Raw genomic sequence first — 20,908 nt, forward strand, 5'->3', positions numbered from 1 at the left:
GTTTATGGTGCGCCAGCACGCGATGTAATAGATGCCAGAACTGCACTACACCTCACTATTGGAAACAGTTAAAATCTGTGATGGATTCACTTACCTTGCACTTGAATGAGGAACAGACAAGGTGGATGATCACCTACATACATCAAAATCACCAATCAAGCTAGGAAGGAAGCGGACGAAGCAACTACGTACTTTGGTTTATGTAATGAATGAATTGCGAAATAAAATAAAAATTGAATTAATTGTTCCACATTTATGTACGTCCGTGTGGCGAGGCATTAGCTATGAAAATGAGAGTGAAATAAAGAGGGAACAAAAGTTATGAGGAGGAGGAGAAATGCAAAGAAGACATTGCCATAAAGTTTTGTAAATTGTTATAAATATTGAAGCGAATCGCACCCTAACTGTAGTACAATTCAAAACACCGCATCAAATCGTAGCTTCTGTTTAAACACCAGACAAGGATAACGGGCCTTACGGAATACGAAATAATTTTAAAAAGATTTGAGATCATTTCAACGCCTAGACAAGGGTATCATGTCACTACTGGTGAGAAAAATAGTGAAATAAAGTGGGTGGCATAAGTATGTGGAATGTGTGTAGTTCTTAATAATAATATTGGGTAAAAACAGGGATTGCATCCGTAAGTAATGGAAACTGTAGTAGAGATACCATGCAGACCATAGTACACATATACATTTGTACATTAGAGTGTCCCAAGAAAAAACAAAAAGTGCTCTTTTTAAAACGCATACTCTCAATTTTTGTTTTTTTTTTTTTGATCCCAATAAGCGGAATACGAATATTATGTCGATAACACGTGCCGCAACGGCGTCCAAAGCTGTAAAAAGTGATTATTTATTGAATCTATTAGAATTTAATTTGAGCACAAAGTAAACAATTTAGATAGCACTTATTAAGAAAAACCACTACTTTGGCAGTTAAAAGTGTACTGATCGACTCAGAACCATTGATATAAAGTTGGAGAAAATCTCGTCAAATTTAGTGCTCTGCTAATGCCTACAATGTCGTGGCTCATTTTTGCTTATATGATTATTATATGGAAAAAAAACTTATGGAATGTAAACAACCACTGAGACGCAACCAACCATTTGCCTATTGGCCAATATCTCATCCAAAAACTTCCTTAAATCTGGTTGTGCCAAAATTTTTGTTGTTGTGTGCCAAAATTGAATGTTTGTCCATTGAAGAATCCTCCTTTAATTTTCCTGTGCCAAATTTTGTTTGCTTTGTTTTTTGGTCTACCTAACAAAATGGATGATAAAGTATTATCCCTTCTTACGTTCCGCTTCTGCGACAAAACATAAATGTTTGGATGTTCTGATATTTTACCTCTATCCCTTTCTCGTTTAAAATGGAACAACAACAGAACAAAGGTATTTTAAACAAGAAAATGCGCCATAAGTTCTTCGTGCTTATTTGATATGTGTGCTGACGCATGTGTGCTGTGCATTGTTTACAATAACAATGAGCTTTTTTAGCAAGTCATAAAACGCATGTGTGCTGTCTGTGCTCAAATTCTGTTACAAACATCGTGTGCAATAAACAACAACAACAAAAATGTATCCTTTGGTGTGAAAAGTGGGTATGTGACCGCAACCTTTTCTCCTGATTTTCTTTCTTTCAGTCATTTTTAGCAAACAAAAGGCTATTCAGCAGTAAGCCTAGTGTTCTGAAATTGCACAACTACCGCTGTAAGAGCTTTACTGCTACTGTAATAGCAGCAAAATTAACTACTAATTGCAGGTCGGTTGAGATTGTAAATGAGCCAAATCGGTACATGTTTAGATATAGCTGCTGTTTAAACATATCTCCCGAATATTGATCCTCTAGAGACCGCACTTCCTAGTCGATTTGGCTAAAAGTTTGCACGATACTTATATATATATATATATATATATATATATATATATATATATATATATATATATATATATATATAATTTTTCATTCCGCTGAAATTTTGCGCATTGATTTCTCATATAATCTCCAATAGTTGTTTTAAATGTAGTTCGAATCCTTCTATGTTTATATATGGGTGAATTCTATAGATGCTTAATAGGATATAGCTCCCATATAAACCGATCTCACGATTTGACTTCTTGAGCCCCTGGAAGTCGCAATTTTTTTCCGATTTGGCTGAAATTTTGCATACAGTGTTCTGTTATGTTATCTTTGACTTCTTAAGCCTTTACAAACCGCAATTTTTGTCTTATTTGGTTGAAATTTTGCAGGTAGTGTTCTGTTATGACTATCAACAACTGTGCCTAGTACGGTCCAAATCAGTCAATAACCTGATAAAGCTCCAATATAAAACGACCTCCCGATTTGATTTCTTAAGCCCTTACAAGCCGCAATTTTTGTCCGATTTAGCTAAAATTTAGCATGTAGTGTTTTGTTAAGACTTCCAAGAACTGCGGCAAGTACGATCCAAATCAGTCTATAACCTGATATAGCCCCCATATAAACCGGTCTCTCGATTATCCTAGTTCGGTTCCTTTAGAAGCTTTAATTTTGCTGGTTTCACAGAAGTTTGGAATGTAGAATAAAATAATGCCCTTCAAATAAATTTATTTTGTATAAATTTCTAACATGGTGGTGGGTTCGGCCCGGCCGAACTTAGCACGCTTTTACTTATTTTTATGCTACACTGTTGTTTACAATTTCGCTGGTTTCAATTCAAGCTCGAGGTGTTTTTGTTTTTAATTATTTATCGATATGTGGAGGCGGCGATCCTCTTCAAACTCCTGTAGGTGAACAAGATGGTTCCGGTTGGTTACTTAAAGGCACCACTAACTCGACTCCGACTCCGGACAAAGTAGTAAAACAGTAGTAAAAAAAGTATAAAAAATAAAATGTTATTTTTTCCTAAATTGTTGTTTTTAAATTTAAGCTCGTAGTCTTTTTGTTGTTTATTTAAATTATTTTTCGATATTTCGTATGTGAAAATCATGCAGTGTTTCTAATTTGGATATATCATACGTTGAAAATGCATTCCGTTGAAATACTGATAAAAAATTTACCTAAAACAAGTAAAAGCGTGTTTCGTTCGGCTGCACCGAACCTTGCACGGTATCTCTTTTAAGGAAAACAAAGGATAACGAATAAGAATTGCTATGGTATTGGAACTATATCAGGTTATAAACCGAATCCAACATCCAGTTGGAGACCATAGTAGAAGTAATTGGCCAAAATTTCACCATATAGGGGCTCAAGAAATAAATCGGTTTATATGGGAATTACATTGGGTTTTGGACCGACTCAGGCCATACTTAACACGTGTATTGTAGTTGAAGCCACACTACAAAATTTCCCCAATTAAAGATAGCTGCCGCATTTGCTTTTAGAGACCATAAACTATAAATCAATATAATTGAATAGACCTTCATAAATTGGTCTAAAAGCGTTAAATATCTCTTAAATGTTGTTAAAAATCGATAACATACATTATTCCGTTAAACTTAATACAACTCAGCTTTTTTTTTAAGTTAAGGGCAGTAAGCATTTGTGGCAAAATTTTCGTTACCATAAGAAATGCATTGACAATTCCTAAGCGAAATTTTCATTACCGTTGCCGAAAATGCAAGTACACAGCTCAAATGAAATTTTCTTTGCGTAACAGGGTGACATAATAGGCATTGGAGAATTTGTTCTTGCAATTACGAATGAAAGTATATGTTTTGATAGACTCATTCAACATGCAAAAAAAAACGATTACTTTTAGTGCATATGTACTTTGTTAGCCAAAAATGATACCCAACTATTCTTCAATGGCGCCATCATGTCTTGACTGCAACCGAAAATATCCTAAGCCACTTAATATTTTACAACCATTTTGCGAAGAAAATTGAAATTTAATGAGTTTGACATAAACACGCACCTGCTGTCAAAAGTAGTCGGCTTATCGCCATTAATTTATTTAATAATATTTTTTAATATAGAAAAAACCATCAAATGCAACAAGACTCTAAAACGTTTTCCAGAAATCTCACTTCAAGAATTTTGGGAAAATGTTTTGTCTGATTTTTTGAGCTATAAGAACTCGTATGACGGGGAAACATTTTTTTAACTACTTTCATTCGTCCATTTTACGCCCATCCAAATTTCTAAGACAGTTTTATTCTTGGGTATATTTCTACCCATTCGTCGCTAGTGAGTTAAGTCAGTTCACCCGTATTCGTCCATCCGTTCAACAGATCGCCGATTTGGTTTAATACCGCTATTTCGCAGAATTTTATAGAAATCGGTTCAGATTTAGATACAGCTCCCATGTAAATGTGTCGCCCGATTTTCACTTCTATAACATTTGCAAGAGCACTTATAAACCCTCTCAAAATTTTGCACAACTATTTCCTCTATGACTCCCAAAATATGTACGGATTTAGATCCAAATTCTACATAGAGACACGAATTTAATGAAATTTTTCCAAAATAAAATTTCAATGAAAATTTAAAAAAAATATGAAAATTTTTCTAAAGATTTTTCCATATATAATCTTTCTTAAAGACATATTTTTAACAAAAAGAATTTCTAAACACAAAATTTCAAGGACATTTTTAAGACAATAAATATTTCAAAGAAATTTTTAAGACAAATTTTATTGAAATTTTTTTTTAAATTTTCTTAAGATAAAATTTCGATGCAACTTTCTCTAAAGACAAAATTTTAAAGAAAATTTTAATTCGTCTGTTTGTGCTTTCGTTATTTGGTCTTAAAATCTTATTGAGATTCCATTGCAGGATATTGCCGGCTTTAGACCATTGTTTAATGCTTTCTATTCAAACAATAGTATAGCAAAAAACATTTAAAAGTTAGCAAAGAGTGTGTTGTTACTAGAAGCTTTACAAGCACCATGATCCATTTGACATCTGCTGATGATTGTTCTTGGCCGAAAATGATACAGAAAACCAGTCAAATGCTTCTAGCAACAATACACTCTTTGCTGACTTTTAAATGTTTTTTGCTATACTATTGTTTGAATAGAAAGCATTAAACAATGGTCTAGAGCCGGACAATATCCTGCAATGAAACATTTTATTTTTAAGAAAAAATTTAATGAAACTTTTTCTTAAGAGAAAACTCCAATTACATTTTTAAGACAAAATTTTTATAAAACTTTTTTTAAATTTTTGAAAGATTCGTTAAAGACAAGAGATCAATAACATTATCTCTAAAATAATATTTCGATAAAAGTTTCTCTAAGAAAAATTTCCCTGAATTGTTGACTGTTTTATATTTATTAATTTTGCTGTTTTTCAATTCAAGCTCGGAGTCTTTCTGTTTTTATAACCTCCACCATAGGATGGGGGTATTCATTTCTTTCATTATTCCGTTTGTAACACATTGACATATTGCTCTGAAACCCCTTAAAGTACAATATATATGTTTTCGATCATCTTGACATTCTAAGTTGATTTAGTCGTGTCCGTCTCTCTGTCTGTCTGCCTGTTAGGGTAGGTCGGTTGTCTTATTAGTGTAGGTCAGATGAGATTGAACTCTGCAATTTCAGAGCAGCAAACTTACTGCTGAAAAGTCTATTGTTTGCTACTTAATAGTGAAGGGCATATTAGAAATAAGTAAAAGCGTGCTAAGTTCGGCCGGGCCGAATCTTATATACCCTCCACCATGGATCGCATTTGTCAAGTTCTTTTCCCGGCATCTCTTCTTAGGCAAAAAAAAGGATATAAGAAAAGATTTGCTCTGCTATTAGAGCGATATCAAGATATGGTCCGGTTTGGACCACCATTAAATTATATGTTGGAGACCTGTGTAAAATGTCATCCAATTCGAATAAGATTTGCGCCCTTTGGGGGCTCAAGAAGTAAAATAGAGAGATCGATTTATATGGGAGCTGTATCGGGCTATAGACCGATTCAGACCATAATAAACACGTATGTTAATGGTCATGAGAGAATACGTCGTACAAAATTTCAGCCAAATCGGATAATAATTGCGACCTCTAGAGGCTCAAGAAGTCAAGTCCCCAGATCTGTTTATATGACAGCTAAATCAGGTTATGAACCGATTTGAACCATATTTGGCACAGTTGTTGGATATCATAACAAAATACTACGTGCCAAAATTCATTCAAATTGGATAAGAATTGCGCCATCTAGAGGTTCAAGAAGTCAAGACCCCAGATCGGTTTATATGGCAGCTATATCAGGTTATAAACCGATTTGAACCATACTTGGCACAGTTATTGGATATCACAACAAAACACGTCGTGCGAAATTTCATTCCAATCGGATAAGAATTGCGCACTCTACAGGCTCAAGAAGTCAAGACCCAAGATCGGTTTATATGGCAGCTATATCAGGTTATAAACCGATTTGAACCATACTTGGCACAGTTGTTAGATATCATAACAAAACACGTCGTGCAAAATTTCATCCCAATCGGATAAGAATTGCGCACTCTACAGGCTCAAGAAGTCAAGACCCAAGATCGGTTTATATGGCAGCTATATCAAAACATGGACCGATATGGCCCATTTACAATACCAACCGACCTACACTTATAAGAAGTATTTGTGCAAAATTTCAAGCGGCTAGCTTTACTCCTTCGGAAGTTAGCGTGCTTTCGACAGACAGACGGACGGACAGACGGACGGACAGACGGACGGACGGACAGACGGACGGACGGACAGACGGACGGACGGACAGACGGACGGACGGACAGACGGACCGACGGACAGACGGACCGACGCAGACGGACGGACATGGCTAGATCGACATAAAATTTCACGACGATCAAGAATATATATACTTTACGGGGTCTCAGTAGTTACAATCAGAATACCCCCCATCTTATGGTGAAGGGTATAAAAATAAAATACAAATGTAAATGTGTGTCGCAGTGGATGTTGGTATGTAATCACCACTGAATGTATACTTTCCATAATATTTTTTTTTAATTTAAACAAAAGGCCAAGTCAATCATGTACACATTAGTAGAGCAATAACAAACAAAAAAAATCGTGCTAAGTTCGGCCAGGCCGAATCTTGGAAACCCACCACCAAGGATTCTGCAAAAAATGTATACAAAATAAATTTATTTGAAGGGCATTATTTTATTCTACATTCCAAACTTCTGTCAAACCAGCAAAATTAAAGCTTCTAAAGGAACCGAACGAGGATAGTCGAGAGACCGGTTTATATGGGAGCTTTATAAGGTTATTGACTGATTTGGACCGTACATGTCACAGTTGTTGGAAGTCTTAACAAAACACTACAGCTAAATCGGACGAAAATTGCGGCTTGTTAAGGCTCAAGAAGTCAAATCGGAAGATCGGTTTATATGGGATCTATATCAGGTTAATGAGCGATTTGGACAGTACTAGGCACAGTTGTTGGGAGTCAAAACAGAAAATTTCAGCAAAATCCCACAAAAATTGCGGCTTATAAGGGCTCAAGAAGTCAAATCGGGAGATCGGGTTTTATGGGAGCTTTATCAGGATATAGACCCATCCGAAGCGTACTTGGCACAGTTGTTGAAAGTCTTAACAGAACACAACGTGCAAAATTTCAGCCAAATCGGACAAAAATTACCGATTGTAAGGGCTCAAGAAGTCAAATCGTGAGATCGGTTTATACGGGAGCTATATCAGGTTTTAGACAAATTCGGAACGTACAAAGCATAGGTATTGCAAGTCTTAACAGAACACTACATGCAAATTTCAGCCAAATTGAACAAAAATTTCGGCTTTCAGAACAAACAAAATTTCTAAAACAAAATTTCTAAAAAATGCGTAAAGTCAACAAAACAAGCAACAGGCAAACATAAACAAGTAAAAGCGTGCTAAGTTCGGCAGGGCAGAATCTTATATATCATCTACCATGGATCGCATTTGTCGAGTTCTATGCGGGGTATATCCTTTTAAGTGGACCCCCCCCCCACCCAACGTTGACGACCCACGCAAACGAAAAAAGGACCCAGTCCATCGCACTTCCTGTAAGGAATGGCGTCACTACAACACCAAACGGTGACATTTGGCTGTTCCGTGGAGCGAATATAGATTCGGATCATTACCTCGTTGCAGCAAAGGTTCGCACCCATTTGAACATGGCGAGGAAAGTACGATCTGACACTGCACGGAAGCTGGACATTGAAAAGCTGCAAACACAACAATTGGCAGCCGCATACTCCACTCGACTGACCCAACTGCTTGATGACAGCACTCCTTTTTCCGATGATATAATGGCGCAGTGGCAAACTATTGCCCACTCCATGGAAGATGGCCGCGAAATTTGTACTTGGGTACCGGAAGCCTCCTCCTAGAAACCCATGGTTCGACCAAGAGTGTCGAGATGCTACTGAAGCCAAGAATGCAGCATATAGAGCAACACTGCAGTCAGTAGCAACGCGCCAGATGAAGGAAAGGTATCGGGAGAAAAGGAGAGAGGCGAAACGTCTATTCCGCAGAAAGAAAAAGGAAATGGAAAGACGTGAGTGTAAGCGAATTGAGATGTACAGGAGTCAGTATGAAGTCCGGAAATTCTACCAAACAATTAAACATCAAACCGATGGCTTTGGTGCAGGCACATCCTCCTGCAGAGACAAAGAAGAAAATCTGGTAACTGACACAGATAACATGTTGAGGATATGTAAAGAACATTTTACCCAACTGCTAGTGTCCGATGTTGGCGGCGAAGAGGTTACCGCAGAACCAATCCCTGATGATGGTATAGAATGTTTACCTCCTAGTCAGAATGAGGTCCAAGTAACAGTGACCCGACTAAAGAACAACAAGGCAGCAGGAGCCAACGGATTACCCGCTGAACTATTTAAGACCGGAGGCGACACGCTGGTAAGGTGTATGCATCAGCTTATCTGCGCTATCTGGCTAGAAGAACGCATTCCCGATGATTGGAACCTCAGCATACTATGTCCCGTACACAAGAAAGGAGACAAAACGGAATGTGCCAACTACAGAGGAATAAGTCTCCTGCCATCGCATACAAGATACTCTCGAGCATACTGTGTGAAAGATTAAAACCTAATGTCAATGAGATAATTGGGCCATATTAATGCGGCTTTAGACCTGGTAAATCCACCATAGACCAGATGTTCACACTGCGCCAAATCCTGGAAAAGACCCGAGAAGGACAAATCAACACCTACCATCTCTTTGTTGACTACAAAGCCGCCTTCGATACTCCTTTACGTTCAAAGGTATTTCAAGCCATGTCTGAGTTTGGTATCCCTGCTAAATTAATAAGACTCTGCAGGATGACACTTGCTGATACGCGTTCCTCAGTAAAAATAGGAAAGAATCTCTCCGAACCATTTAATACCAAACGAGGTTTCAGACAAGGAGACAGCCTATCTCACGCTGTTGCTCCGTGAGCCCAGGTTCGAATCCTGGCCGGGCTCTGCCGAATTTTTCATTTTTTAATTTTTTAGCCAGCGTGAGCTATTGCCGTTGTCTTTGCGTTGGAAGCCATCAATACAACTTCCAACAAATTATCAAAATCATGTGTGATACGGAAGAAGTGTAATTTATCACAGACAGAATGTCTGCCATTACATAAAAATAAATGCATTGGAAAAAGTACAGCTAATAAGGAGGGTTGTCGAGCTTGGTAAATGTGGTAATTGTATCATAGATCGTTTTCGCAATTAAATACGATTCAAATACAACATACCAACGCACGACCCTTAAAGCCATCACACCTAATGTGGTTCAAAAGTCTTCTAACCAAATACGAAACGCGTCCCATAGTGGTTGGTGTGTGTTGCTATCGTTGGATTTGCTTTTCCATTTGCATCTCCCATCATTGAGCTCGTCTTCAGAGAGAAACAAACAAAAAAGAAAGATTCTTCGTAAAATATATGGACCAGTTTGCGTTAACGGAGAATATAGGCGACGTATGAACCACGAGCTGTATGACGACGATAGCATAGTTACACGCATCAAAATACAACGGCTGCGTTGGCTAGGTCATGTTGTCAGAATGGATGAAGAAGCTCCAGCAAAAAAGTCTTTTGAAGGCAAACACGGTGGTACACGCAAACCGGGAAGACCAAATACCCGATGGAAAGATCAAGTTGTGGGAGACACCTCGAAACTTGGTGTCAGAGATTTTAGAATGAGCACAGAAGATCGAGGTGCTTGGAACGCTATTCTACGTTCGGCTAGTGGAACAAATATTCTGTCATAGCCAGTTAAAGTAAAGTATATCTTTTTAAGCAAACAAAGAATATTGAATAATGTTGAAAGTCATGAGAGAAGCCGTTGTTCAAAATTTCTGCCAAATCGGATGAGAATTGCGCCCTCTCGAGGCTCAAGAAATCAAGATCCCAGATATGGCAGCTATATCAGGTTATGTACCGATTTGTGCCATACTTGGTACCTCATGCAAAATTTCAGCCAAATCGGATAAGAATTGTGCGCTCTATTGGCTCAAGAAGTCAAGATCCAAGATCGGTTTATATGACAGCTATGCCAGATTACGAACCGATTTGAATCATACTTAACAGTTGTTAGAAGTGCTACCAAAACATCATGTGCAAAATTTAACTCAAATCGGACGAGAATTGCGCCCTCTAGAGGCTCCAGGGGTTAAGACCCAAGATGGATTTGTATGGCAGCTATATCAAAACATGGACCGGTTTGGCCAATTTACAATCCCAACCGACCGACTCTAATATAAAGTATTTGTGCGAAATTTAAAGCGCCTAGCTTTACTCCTTCGAAAGTTAGCGTGCTTTCGACAGACAGACGGACGGACGGACAGACAGACGGACATGGCTAGATCGACTTAAAATGACATGAAGATCAAGAATATATATACTTTACGGGGTCTCCGACGCATATTTCGAGGAGTTACAAACAGAATGACGAAATTAGTATACCCCCATTTTTTTCTGAATACAAAATTCATATTTTTTATGCCGAATTTTCCATAATAAGTTTAATGAAAAAAAACAAAATTTGTCTTGACCGACCGCGGTCTCGAACCTGTGTTTGCAAGTCATGAATGGCATGGGTGTTTTGTGCGCTACATGGTAGTACGCCTATTTTAACAACTACCATATCTAAAAAAATTGTTGAAAGTCCACAAAATTTCAATAATTTTGTCTGTCAAGTCTCTCGTAGAGACGTACTTACTTACATCAACGAATAATGTCTTCGATTCAATCTTAAAATTTGTTGAGAATTTAAAGTTTCACATACAAATTTGGTAGTTGTTTTTTTTCTAAGAGTTATTTTATTCTGTGTGCTTTTTAGATACTAAAAAGTAACCTCAAAAAAGAAAATCCAAGTTAGGAATTTCGAGTTACTTACAAACTCCTTAATTGTGTTTCATACCACGCTCCTAAGTTGGTTCATGTCTGGTATAGTGACTTCATCTAAGTGCCGGCAATGAGTAATTAAAGTAAAAAGTAATTGCGGATTTTTCATATAGTCGGCGTTGACAAATTTTTTCACAGCTTGTGACTCTGTAATTGCATTCTTTCTTCTGTCAGTTATCAGCTGTTACTTTTAGCTTGCTTTAGAAAAAAAGTGTAAAAAAAGTATATTTGATTAAAGTTCATTCTAAGTTTTATTAAAAATGCATTTACTTTCTTTTAAAAAATCTGCAATTACTTTTTGGGCAACCCAATATTATCCTTACGTTGCACTTTTTCTCCATCGCATACCACCAAACTACAGAGGCGTAAGTAAGTACCACTGGCTCTAATCACGCTCCTGTAGAACCAGTGGGCTATCCTCTGATTAAGGGCCCTTTTCGAGCCTACGGTTATTTATGGAGGTCACCCATAGGAGTGGCTATGAAATGCCCCACAATTTATCCACCTGTTCCTTGGCATATGGTTTATCCAGTCTCTAAGGATCTGGTCCTCCCTGTACTGATCTAAGGATTACATCAGTGTGTCGGTCGGCACATTGCTAAAATCCCCCTTGATATGAACATGGGTTTTTGAGAAAACTTCTTCATATTAGCGGCGTCATTAACTGCCTGGAGGCGCGTTTTGCTACTCTGATCATTTTATTATATTCTTTGAGCCGTGTGTAATACACATCCCAATAAACATTCTCTTTTTTACGCGTGGTCTGTTGTAAAATCTGCGGGCCTTTTACCCAATATTACGAATCTACCCGGTCCTTCAGTGTTTTTCTTGGGCCGTTTTCCTTTCTCGAAAAGGACAACTATCTTCGAAAGACCCCCAAGCCTTCTTCTGAGTAGTCTTCCGAATTTCGTCCAAGCTTTTATCAACTTATTACGGAAGCTTATCGGATTCGGCGCATTCCGTGCTATACCATCCTGTACCTTATCGATGCGATTTTCAAAATATATTTTCACAACTAAAACCTCCTTCCTAACCCTATTAACAAAGCGGTGTTGCCAATATTAAGTGTTATTAGGTCGTTAGTATTCAAAAATTCTGCCAGGGCTTGGCCCCGCTTATTAATGTTGGTACTATCCAACGAAATGTGGTGAGAGTTCGCAACGCACCCTATTAGTACCTCATTTTCTTTCTGTTTTGCTCTCATTAGCAGACGTTGCAGTTCCGACGTAGGTGGCGGTGTCGGAGAGTCGAAAGTCAGATAAAGTGATGCCAGGTATGATCCACCGTCTCCCTATCTCATCACTATTGCATTCGACGTTGACAACTGTGGGGAAAGTACATAACTTAAATTTTTATGAAAAATAACGCAGGTCCTCGGCCGAGTACCAGTGTTTGCATAGAATAATTGATAGTTGATATGGTTCAGTCCAGAAATTTTGTTCCGGGTCGTCATGGCTCCTGAATCTTGCCCTTTCTGATTTTCTCCATCAGAGCGTGTGTAGCAGTCTCGCTCCAATGGAAGTTTATCTGGATGACCTTAATCATTGGTCCTCCAGTTAATGTGCATCTTGGGAGTGGGTGATGGTCTCATCGCCTGCCCTCTGTTATTTAGGTTGCATTGAGTTTTCTGCCACTGCACCGCCTGATGTTTTAATATAAGGATTTTTGCGTATCCTAATATTCCGAATCTTGAGAAAGCCGGTAAAGGTTCCATTATCGCGTGCCTGTCCGTAAGGCTGTATTGTTCTTGCATAATTTGTATAGGTAGACCCTCTCCAGAGTCCCACACATGTTCGAATATCCGCTCGTTAACCAAATCTTCCACTTGGGATCGATGATCTGGTGAAATCTTATCGGATGCAATGCCAATTTCGATGACAGTAAACGTCAGCTCATCTCTATTGTGCTTCCTTGCCACTCTGTCGTAATACCTTCCGTGATGGCTGTGACCTCCTTTTGGAAGTCACAGTCCTCCATGAAGACTCAGGGGCTGTGCGCGTTTCCTTCGTTCCTATTTCAACTTTGTCTCCCTCCGCAAGGCTCTGTCTGGAGTCTCCATTGCGGAAGGGCTGGCTTGGCCTTTCCAAAGAACTTGAAAGTGAGGAACTCGTTTTCTTTTTCTGAGTTTTAGCTGTGTTCTACTCTTCGAGAAATGTGATTCTCTTTCCAGATTCAGTTCTATCCCTTCCAGCATCCTGCACCTTCGCCCGATGCATACTCTCCTTAGTATCTTTCGTCGTTCCTCGGATTGCTTTCTCGGTATTCTTGTGAGCTTAGCAAAGCCCTCGCTCACTTCTGCCGTCATCCCACTGTCCTCATCTCTCGATTTGGCTGCGATAACTGTTTCATTGACACTGTCGCTGTCGGAATATGAATCGAAGACACCACCTTTACTAAAAGGCTGGGGAAGAACTGGGAATCCCTCTGGCTTATCAGTCTCTTCCTCATTTGTTAGTCTGACGACTAGTTGTGCGCTTGAAGCTTGTGTGCCAAGGCACCCACACCTATAGGAGGGGCGAACAACATACTGCGGTCCGATGCCACCACCGTCTTTGAAGTCCATTGAGCCTACTCCTGAACGTACGTACAGATTTTTTTCTTTGAAGAGCGAAACGATTACTTATTACAGATGTAATAATTATTGTCTTAACAGCTCAAAATCCCGATTTAGCGCACATATAAAAATTGTCTGTCTGTCTGTATGTTCATGTTAATTTGTGTACCAAATACAGGCTACAATTTTCATCCGATCATTTTTAAATAAGCCACAGTTATTTTGTTAGCCTAGAGACGAAGCCTACTAAAATGAGAAGAAATCGGTTCAAATTTGGATATACAATAGCTCCCTATACATGTTCGCCCGATTTTGACCAATATTGCGATAATGTTGTCATTTTGAATCCAATTCTCACGAAATTTGACATGGGCAATTCTCTTATGACTATCGACATAACTGCTATTTCATATAAATCGGTTCAGGTTTACATATAGTTCCCACATATATGTATCGTCCGATTTTCATTTGTAGAGCCACTGCAAGCGCATTTGTATACCCTCCGGATCCTCAATACAGGCCTTCCGTTTGTGTATCTTAAACTATTCATCTAAGACCTCATGAAGTATACATATATTTTTGTCGGATCGATTTGACGTCCATCCTTGCTTACAGCCTTCTGTAAGAAATAACGATAGCGTATAATCGAACACAGCAATTGGCTTGAAATTTTGCACAGATTATTCTTATTGTTGTATAGTTGGTCACTTGGTACTGTAATTATGTCAAATTAGTGCATGTGAAGATGCAACTCCCTTTTAAACCAATCTTCCAATTTGATTTACTGACCGAAAGTTGGCACAAAATCTTCTTTTATTACCTCCAACTTACGAATACGGTCTGTTATTACCTCCTACTTACGAACTGATGCAGCTCTCATTCTTATAAGATTTTGCTGAAATTTTGTAGATGGCAAGTATGATCCGGTTCATAACTGACATATAATCTCTTCTCACAATTTTACTCCCATTTAGCTAAAATTTTGCATGATTATTTCCGCTATGACTTCTAATAACAATTCTACTCCGATTTATCGTACTCTCTACCCCAATATGTTCTTTTCATTTGAGACCAATATTGCTCCTATCGGTCTACATGTACATTAGTTGGTTTCTTTTTTGAAAGGTGGGGGCCACAGACGCTTGCTAAGTTATCGTATCAGGCCTTTATGTCCGTTTGGGTGGGTTATTGCAGTGTAGTTATAGGCACCATTTTTGTTTTCATTTTCTAGTAATCGTAAATGTCCAAACACTATTTCGCTAAATCGTTCAACCCATTTCCGATAAGGGGGAGTCATAAAATGGCACCCCCAGAGGCTAAAAAACTAAAATCGGGATGTCGGTTTATGTGGGAGCTACATATTTCACCTTACGGACCGATTAGGTTAAACGGAGAGTTTATAGTAGACTGCAATATGACTCACTCAGGCATTTTAGTCCATTGTGAAATCACAGGAACAGGACAGTTCCTACCATTGAACCAACTAGATCACTTTTAAATTCCCATCAACTAGTGAACGTTCCGCTAATTCAGGCAAGTCCTCAAAGAAATGAGAACTTAAAGTGGAACTTCCACAAGACCACAATGTCATATAGCACCATAGTTCTGTATTATAAAGTAACTCATTATAAACTCACGCTTTAACTGCGTCGTAAAGCGATTTAAATCCCCAGCAAGAGTTGCCTTTTTCACCTTTCCAAAATGCTGCATTTGAAGTTCAATTTTTTTCCAGCAAAACACCCAAATATGTCCATTCGAAGTTTACAATAGAATGACGAAGTATAAAAGAGGATATAATAAAGCGCAGTACTTTGAATTTTATATATGGGCAATTATGTTGTTGTTGTGGCCACATTCGCTGTATATATACCGTCTCCAGACCTAGATCCAGGAATATGGTCACTTCAGTTGGAGTGACCTTTACTCTAATTTTCAGAAACACGAATTTTCAGAAGGCGAAATTTTGTGTGCTCTCTTACAGTAACCCAAAAACAAAAATTTGGTATCAAAAATTGTGTATCTGGAGGGGTACCACCCCCAAAACCGACCAAATATATATATAGACCAATCACCACAATATGGGAGTCAAATGAAAGGTATAATGAAAGATTAAACAAGTAAAAAGGCGTTAAGTTCGGCCGGGCCGAACTTTGGATACCCACCACCTCGGCTATATATGTAAACCATCTTTCGTCAAAATCCGGTGCAAAACTCATAACTTATGTCCCATAGCAGAAATATGTGGAGGTGCTTAACTTAACTCTTTGTCCCGAATTTCGGCAACATCGGACAATAAACGCGCTTTTTATGGCCCCAAAACCTAAAACCGAGAGATCGGTCTATATGGCAGCTATATCCAAATCTGGACCGGTCAGTGCGATAATGCAGAAGTATGTCAAGGGGCTTAACTTAACTCACTGTCCCAAATTTCGGCGACATCGGACAATAAATGCGTGTTTTATGGGCCTAAGACCCCAAATCGGAGGATCGGTCTATATGGCAGCTATATCCAAATCTGGACCGATCTGATCCAAATTCACAGAGGACGTCGGAGGGCCTAAAACAACGCACTGTCTCAAATTCAGCAAAATCGGATAATAAATGTAGCTTTTATGAGCATATAACCCTAAATCGGAGGATCGGTCTATATGGCAGCTATATCCAAATGTGAACCGATCTGAGCCAAATTGACGAAAGACTTTGTAGGGCCTAACACAACTCACTGTCTCAAATCATAGCAAAATCGGCTAATAAATGTGGCTTTTATGGGCTTAAGACCCTAAATTTGAGGATCGGTCTATATGGCAGCTATATCCAAATCTGAACCGATCTGAGCCATATTGACGGAGGATGTCGAATGGCCTAACACAACTCACTGTCCCAAATTTCAGCAAAATCGGATAATAAATGTGGCTTTTATGGGCCTAAGACCCGAAATCAGAGGATCGGTCTATATGGCAACTATATCCAAATCTAGACCGATCTGGGCCAAATTGACGGAGGATATCAAAGGGCCTAACACAACTCACTGTCCCAAATTTCAGCAAAATCGGATAATAAATGTGGCTTTTATGGGCCTAAGACCCTAAATCGGAGGATCGGTCTATATGGCAGCTATATCCAAATCTAGACCGATCTGGGCCAAATTGACGGAGGATGTCGAAGGGCCTAACACAACTCACTGTTCAAAATTTCAGCAAAATCGGATAATAAATGTGGCTTTTATGGGCCTTAGACCCTAAATCGGAGGATCGGTCTATATGGCAGCTATATCCAAATCTGGACCGATCTGAGCCAAATTGACGAGGAATGTCGAAGGGCCTAACACAACTCACTGTCCCAAATTTCAGCAAAATCGGATAATAAATGTGGCTTTTATGGGCCTAAGACCCTAAATCGGCGGATCGGTCTATATGGGGGCTATATCAAGATATAGTCCGATATAGCCCATCTTCGAACTTAACCTGCTTATGGACAAAGAAAGAATCTGTGCAAAATTTCAGCTCAATATCTCTATATATATTTCTCTTGCAAACACCATACATTTTTTGACCAATCTGCCACCCTTTTTTCTTCATCAGTACACTAAAAAAAAGTGACCCAATAGTTGAGGTAAAATAAACTATTTTCGAATAAAGTTGAACTTTATATAGCGTTAAAGACATTTTTATTTGTTTTTAGGTTATGTAGATCTAAAATATAATTACATCAAATGAACTTCGTTATGGTTCAATGTTAAATAAATGGAACTAAATTATTCTTCATTTATGATGAACAATCGTGAAAGATATTTTGAGCTGAAATCAGAACAATTGATGGAATAAAATATTCGAAATATTTAGTGTGTGGTAATACATCTGAACGAAATGTTGGCAAAATCTCGGCTTCTATTCCACTCAGTTTAAACAATGCGCATGGAATAATTTATTTTATTGTAGATGCATGTATTTATTATTCTCATATTAATCCTTTGTTTTATTTATTAATATATTTCAAATTTACACGTTGATAATACAAATTTCATATATCGTCCTCTTACCGCCATAAAGATGAAAGTGATGAAATTTTGGGATTTTCAGTTTTTAATAGGAATCGACAATTGGCGATTGTGGGCACTCACATTATTTTCGCCAGAATCGGTTGTTTAAAAGTAGGGCTAAATATCTGACGGGCGCCCAACTCTCGAGCAAACCACCAAAGCAATATATTGGCCGTCGGACAATATTGGACTCAAATTTAAAGTCTTTGGAAGAACAGTGGTCACCAAAAAACCCATATTGGTCATCCGGGACAATGTAGGGCGCCAATCATATTCAAATTTGGGGACACCCAAAAAAGCTCCCCAAGGCGGAATTAAGGGTTTATTGGAAAAGATAGGATTTATATTAAACGACTTTGGGAAAATATTACGGATTTGATATATTTGGGACGAAATGAACGGAGCGGCCCAGTTTCAGCCATTTCGGGTCGCTCCTAATCCCCTATTAAAGTAAGTAAAAACACGTTAAAATCGGCCAGGATTAAATTCAATAAAAAAGGAAAATTTATAAGGGAAGAATTATACTCGAGAAATCTTTATGCATCCGTATCATATAACGTTCCAATCTATGTCGGGCAGGGGTTTTGAGGTGTCAAAAACAACTCACTGATTCAAATTTCATTGATATCGGGTTTTAAGTACGATTCGGGCCAATTCTTTCTACTTTTTATCGCAGATCGGTCAAACCGGTAGCTATATAAAAAAAGTTCGGTCTGGATCATATTCAGAGAGTGTGTTGAGGACTCTAACACAAATCTCTGTTCTAAATTTCAGCGAATTTAGTTAACAAATGCGCCAATTATGGGCCCAAGACCATATATTGGGAGATCGGTCTATATGGCAGTTATATCCAAATATGGTCTTATCTGAACCATATTCGGTCCTGATGTCACGAAGCTTTATACAATCCACTGTTCTAAGATTCAGAGGAATCGGATAATAAATGCGGCTTCTATGAGCTTCAGACCCTAAATCGGTAGATTGGTCTATACGACAGCTATATCCAAATATGGACGAAAGTTGATATAAATGTGTACGTGTCGAATATGGCACTCTGTCCCAAATTGCATTAAAATCGGATTTAAATTAAGACTACCATCTCATTTTCAAACATACCTCTAAATTACTTAAAACAAGGTCATTTAGGTTAGGTTAGGTTGAAAGAGGGTGCAGATATTAATCCGCCCCATGTCACTATGGACATACACCTAAGCCAGTAATCGGCTTGTTGTGCGCTCTAAAAGCTATAAAGTAACCTCTAAAAAGAAAATTTCATGTTAGGAATTCCGTGCTACTTACAAAATACCTAATTGTTTCCAATACCACTCTCCTAAGTTGATTCATGTCTGGTATTATGTCTCCACCTAAGTGCCGGTATCTGTTAGACGCGAAAGCCGGACATTGACAAAGGAAATGCTCCAACGTCTCATCATCTTCCCCGCATGCCCTACACATGCTATCACTTGCCGCACCGATTTTACATAAGTGAGCTCGTAGTCCTATGTGTCCCGTTATGAAACCAATAGCTATTCTGACCTCCTTCTTACTTCCTTTCAGTAATAGCCTCGTCTTCTCACTATCTGGATCCCCCCAATAGGATTTTCGCCGTCCTTCCGACCGTTTCGCTGTTCCACAATGTTGCATGCGCATTCGTCGCGCACTCCCTAAACTCGGACTGCATCGACACGAAAGGCTTCGGGTTAACCAAGTTTATTGACGGCAGTCCTCTAGCCTTCACCGCCAAATCGTCTGCCCTTTCATTTCCCCTTAATCCGTTATGGCCCAGCACCCAAACGATGCGGATTTTCCCATCCTCAGAGAAGGCGTTAATCACCTTCTTACACTACAAGACTGTTCGTGACCTTGCCGTCCTGGTTGTTATTGCCCTTATGGCAATTTTACTGTCGGTAAAGATGTTCACACTCGCGTTAGCACCACAGCCCCTCACGCATTCCGTGATCGCCCGGATCTCCGCCTGCAGGACCGTATTATGGTCAGGCAGTCTAAAAAAGATCTCAGTCCCTGGGTTCTCAAAGTAAACCCCCAGGAGCACTCTGTCCTCTAGCTTTGATCCATCCGTGTAACATGATCTTCCGTCAATCCAAGACTGTGCCGAGGCACTGCTGCCATGCCTCGCACTCGACTTCAAGGTTCATCTCAGGTATCCGATCGGAAACCTCTTCCCTTCCTGCCAGGTTTCCTATCGTCGCCTCGATTATACCGCGATGGTAGGAGCCACTCCCATCGCCTTAAGTCTCATAGCCGCAGTGGCTGCTTCACACTTAATCTGTATGTCAATGGGTCGGATATCTAGAATAGTCTCCAGTGCCCTAGTGGCCGTGGTCCTCACGCTCCGTCTATGCCAAGACAACATGTTCTTTGAACTTTTAGTATGGTCCTTATGTTGCACTTTTTCTCCATAGCAGTCCACCAAACTACTGAGGCGTAAGTAAGTATTGGTCTAATCACGCTCCTGTAGAGCCAGTGAACTATCCTCGGATTCAGGTCCCATTTCGAGCCTACCTGTACGCTCCTGAATGTTACACTATCAATTCAGATTCTTGTCCAAGATCACTCCTAAGTATTTGACCTTGTCAGATAACGAAATCGTCTTATTGAGGAAACGTGGTGCGTTAAATTGGCCCACCTTCGTCTTCCTCATGAACTGGCATATTTCAATCTTCTCTGGGTTAGCATTGAGACCCCTGGGTCAATCCCAGTCATATGCCATATGCAAGACCCTTTCGGTCTTCTGCATAGCTCGTTTGGATCCTTACCCCTTAGAAGTATTATAACATCGTCTGCGTAGCATAAGAGTTCAAATCCCTCCTCAGTCAGCATCCTTAACATATGGATTATCCAGTCTCTAAGGACCGGGTCCACCCGGTACTGGTCCAAGGATTGGATCAGTGTGTCGGTCCGCACATTGTTAAAAGCCCCCTCGATGTCAATGCATACCGCCAGAGTGAACGTTTTGGACTCGAAGGATTCTTCT

General features: G+C 39.1%; 1 protein-coding gene across 1 annotated transcript in view; it reads left to right on the top strand.

Annotated features, from left to right (window-relative positions):
- Positions 1–434: 434 nt before the first annotated feature.
- Positions 435–20,908, top strand: part of LOC106081137 (titin) — a 56,177-nt gene continuing 35,703 nt past the window's right edge. Inside the window, exon 1 of the mRNA XM_013242893.2 lies at positions 435–549. Coding sequence (XP_013098347.1) covers positions 538–549 — 12 coding nt within the window. The 5' untranslated portion in view covers positions 435–537. The remainder of the gene's footprint in view (positions 550–20,908) is intronic.

Source organism: Stomoxys calcitrans, chromosome 3, assembly GCF_963082655.1.
Source record: "Stomoxys calcitrans chromosome 3, idStoCalc2.1, whole genome shotgun sequence".
NCBI lineage: Eukaryota > Metazoa > Arthropoda > Insecta > Diptera > Muscidae > Stomoxys > Stomoxys calcitrans.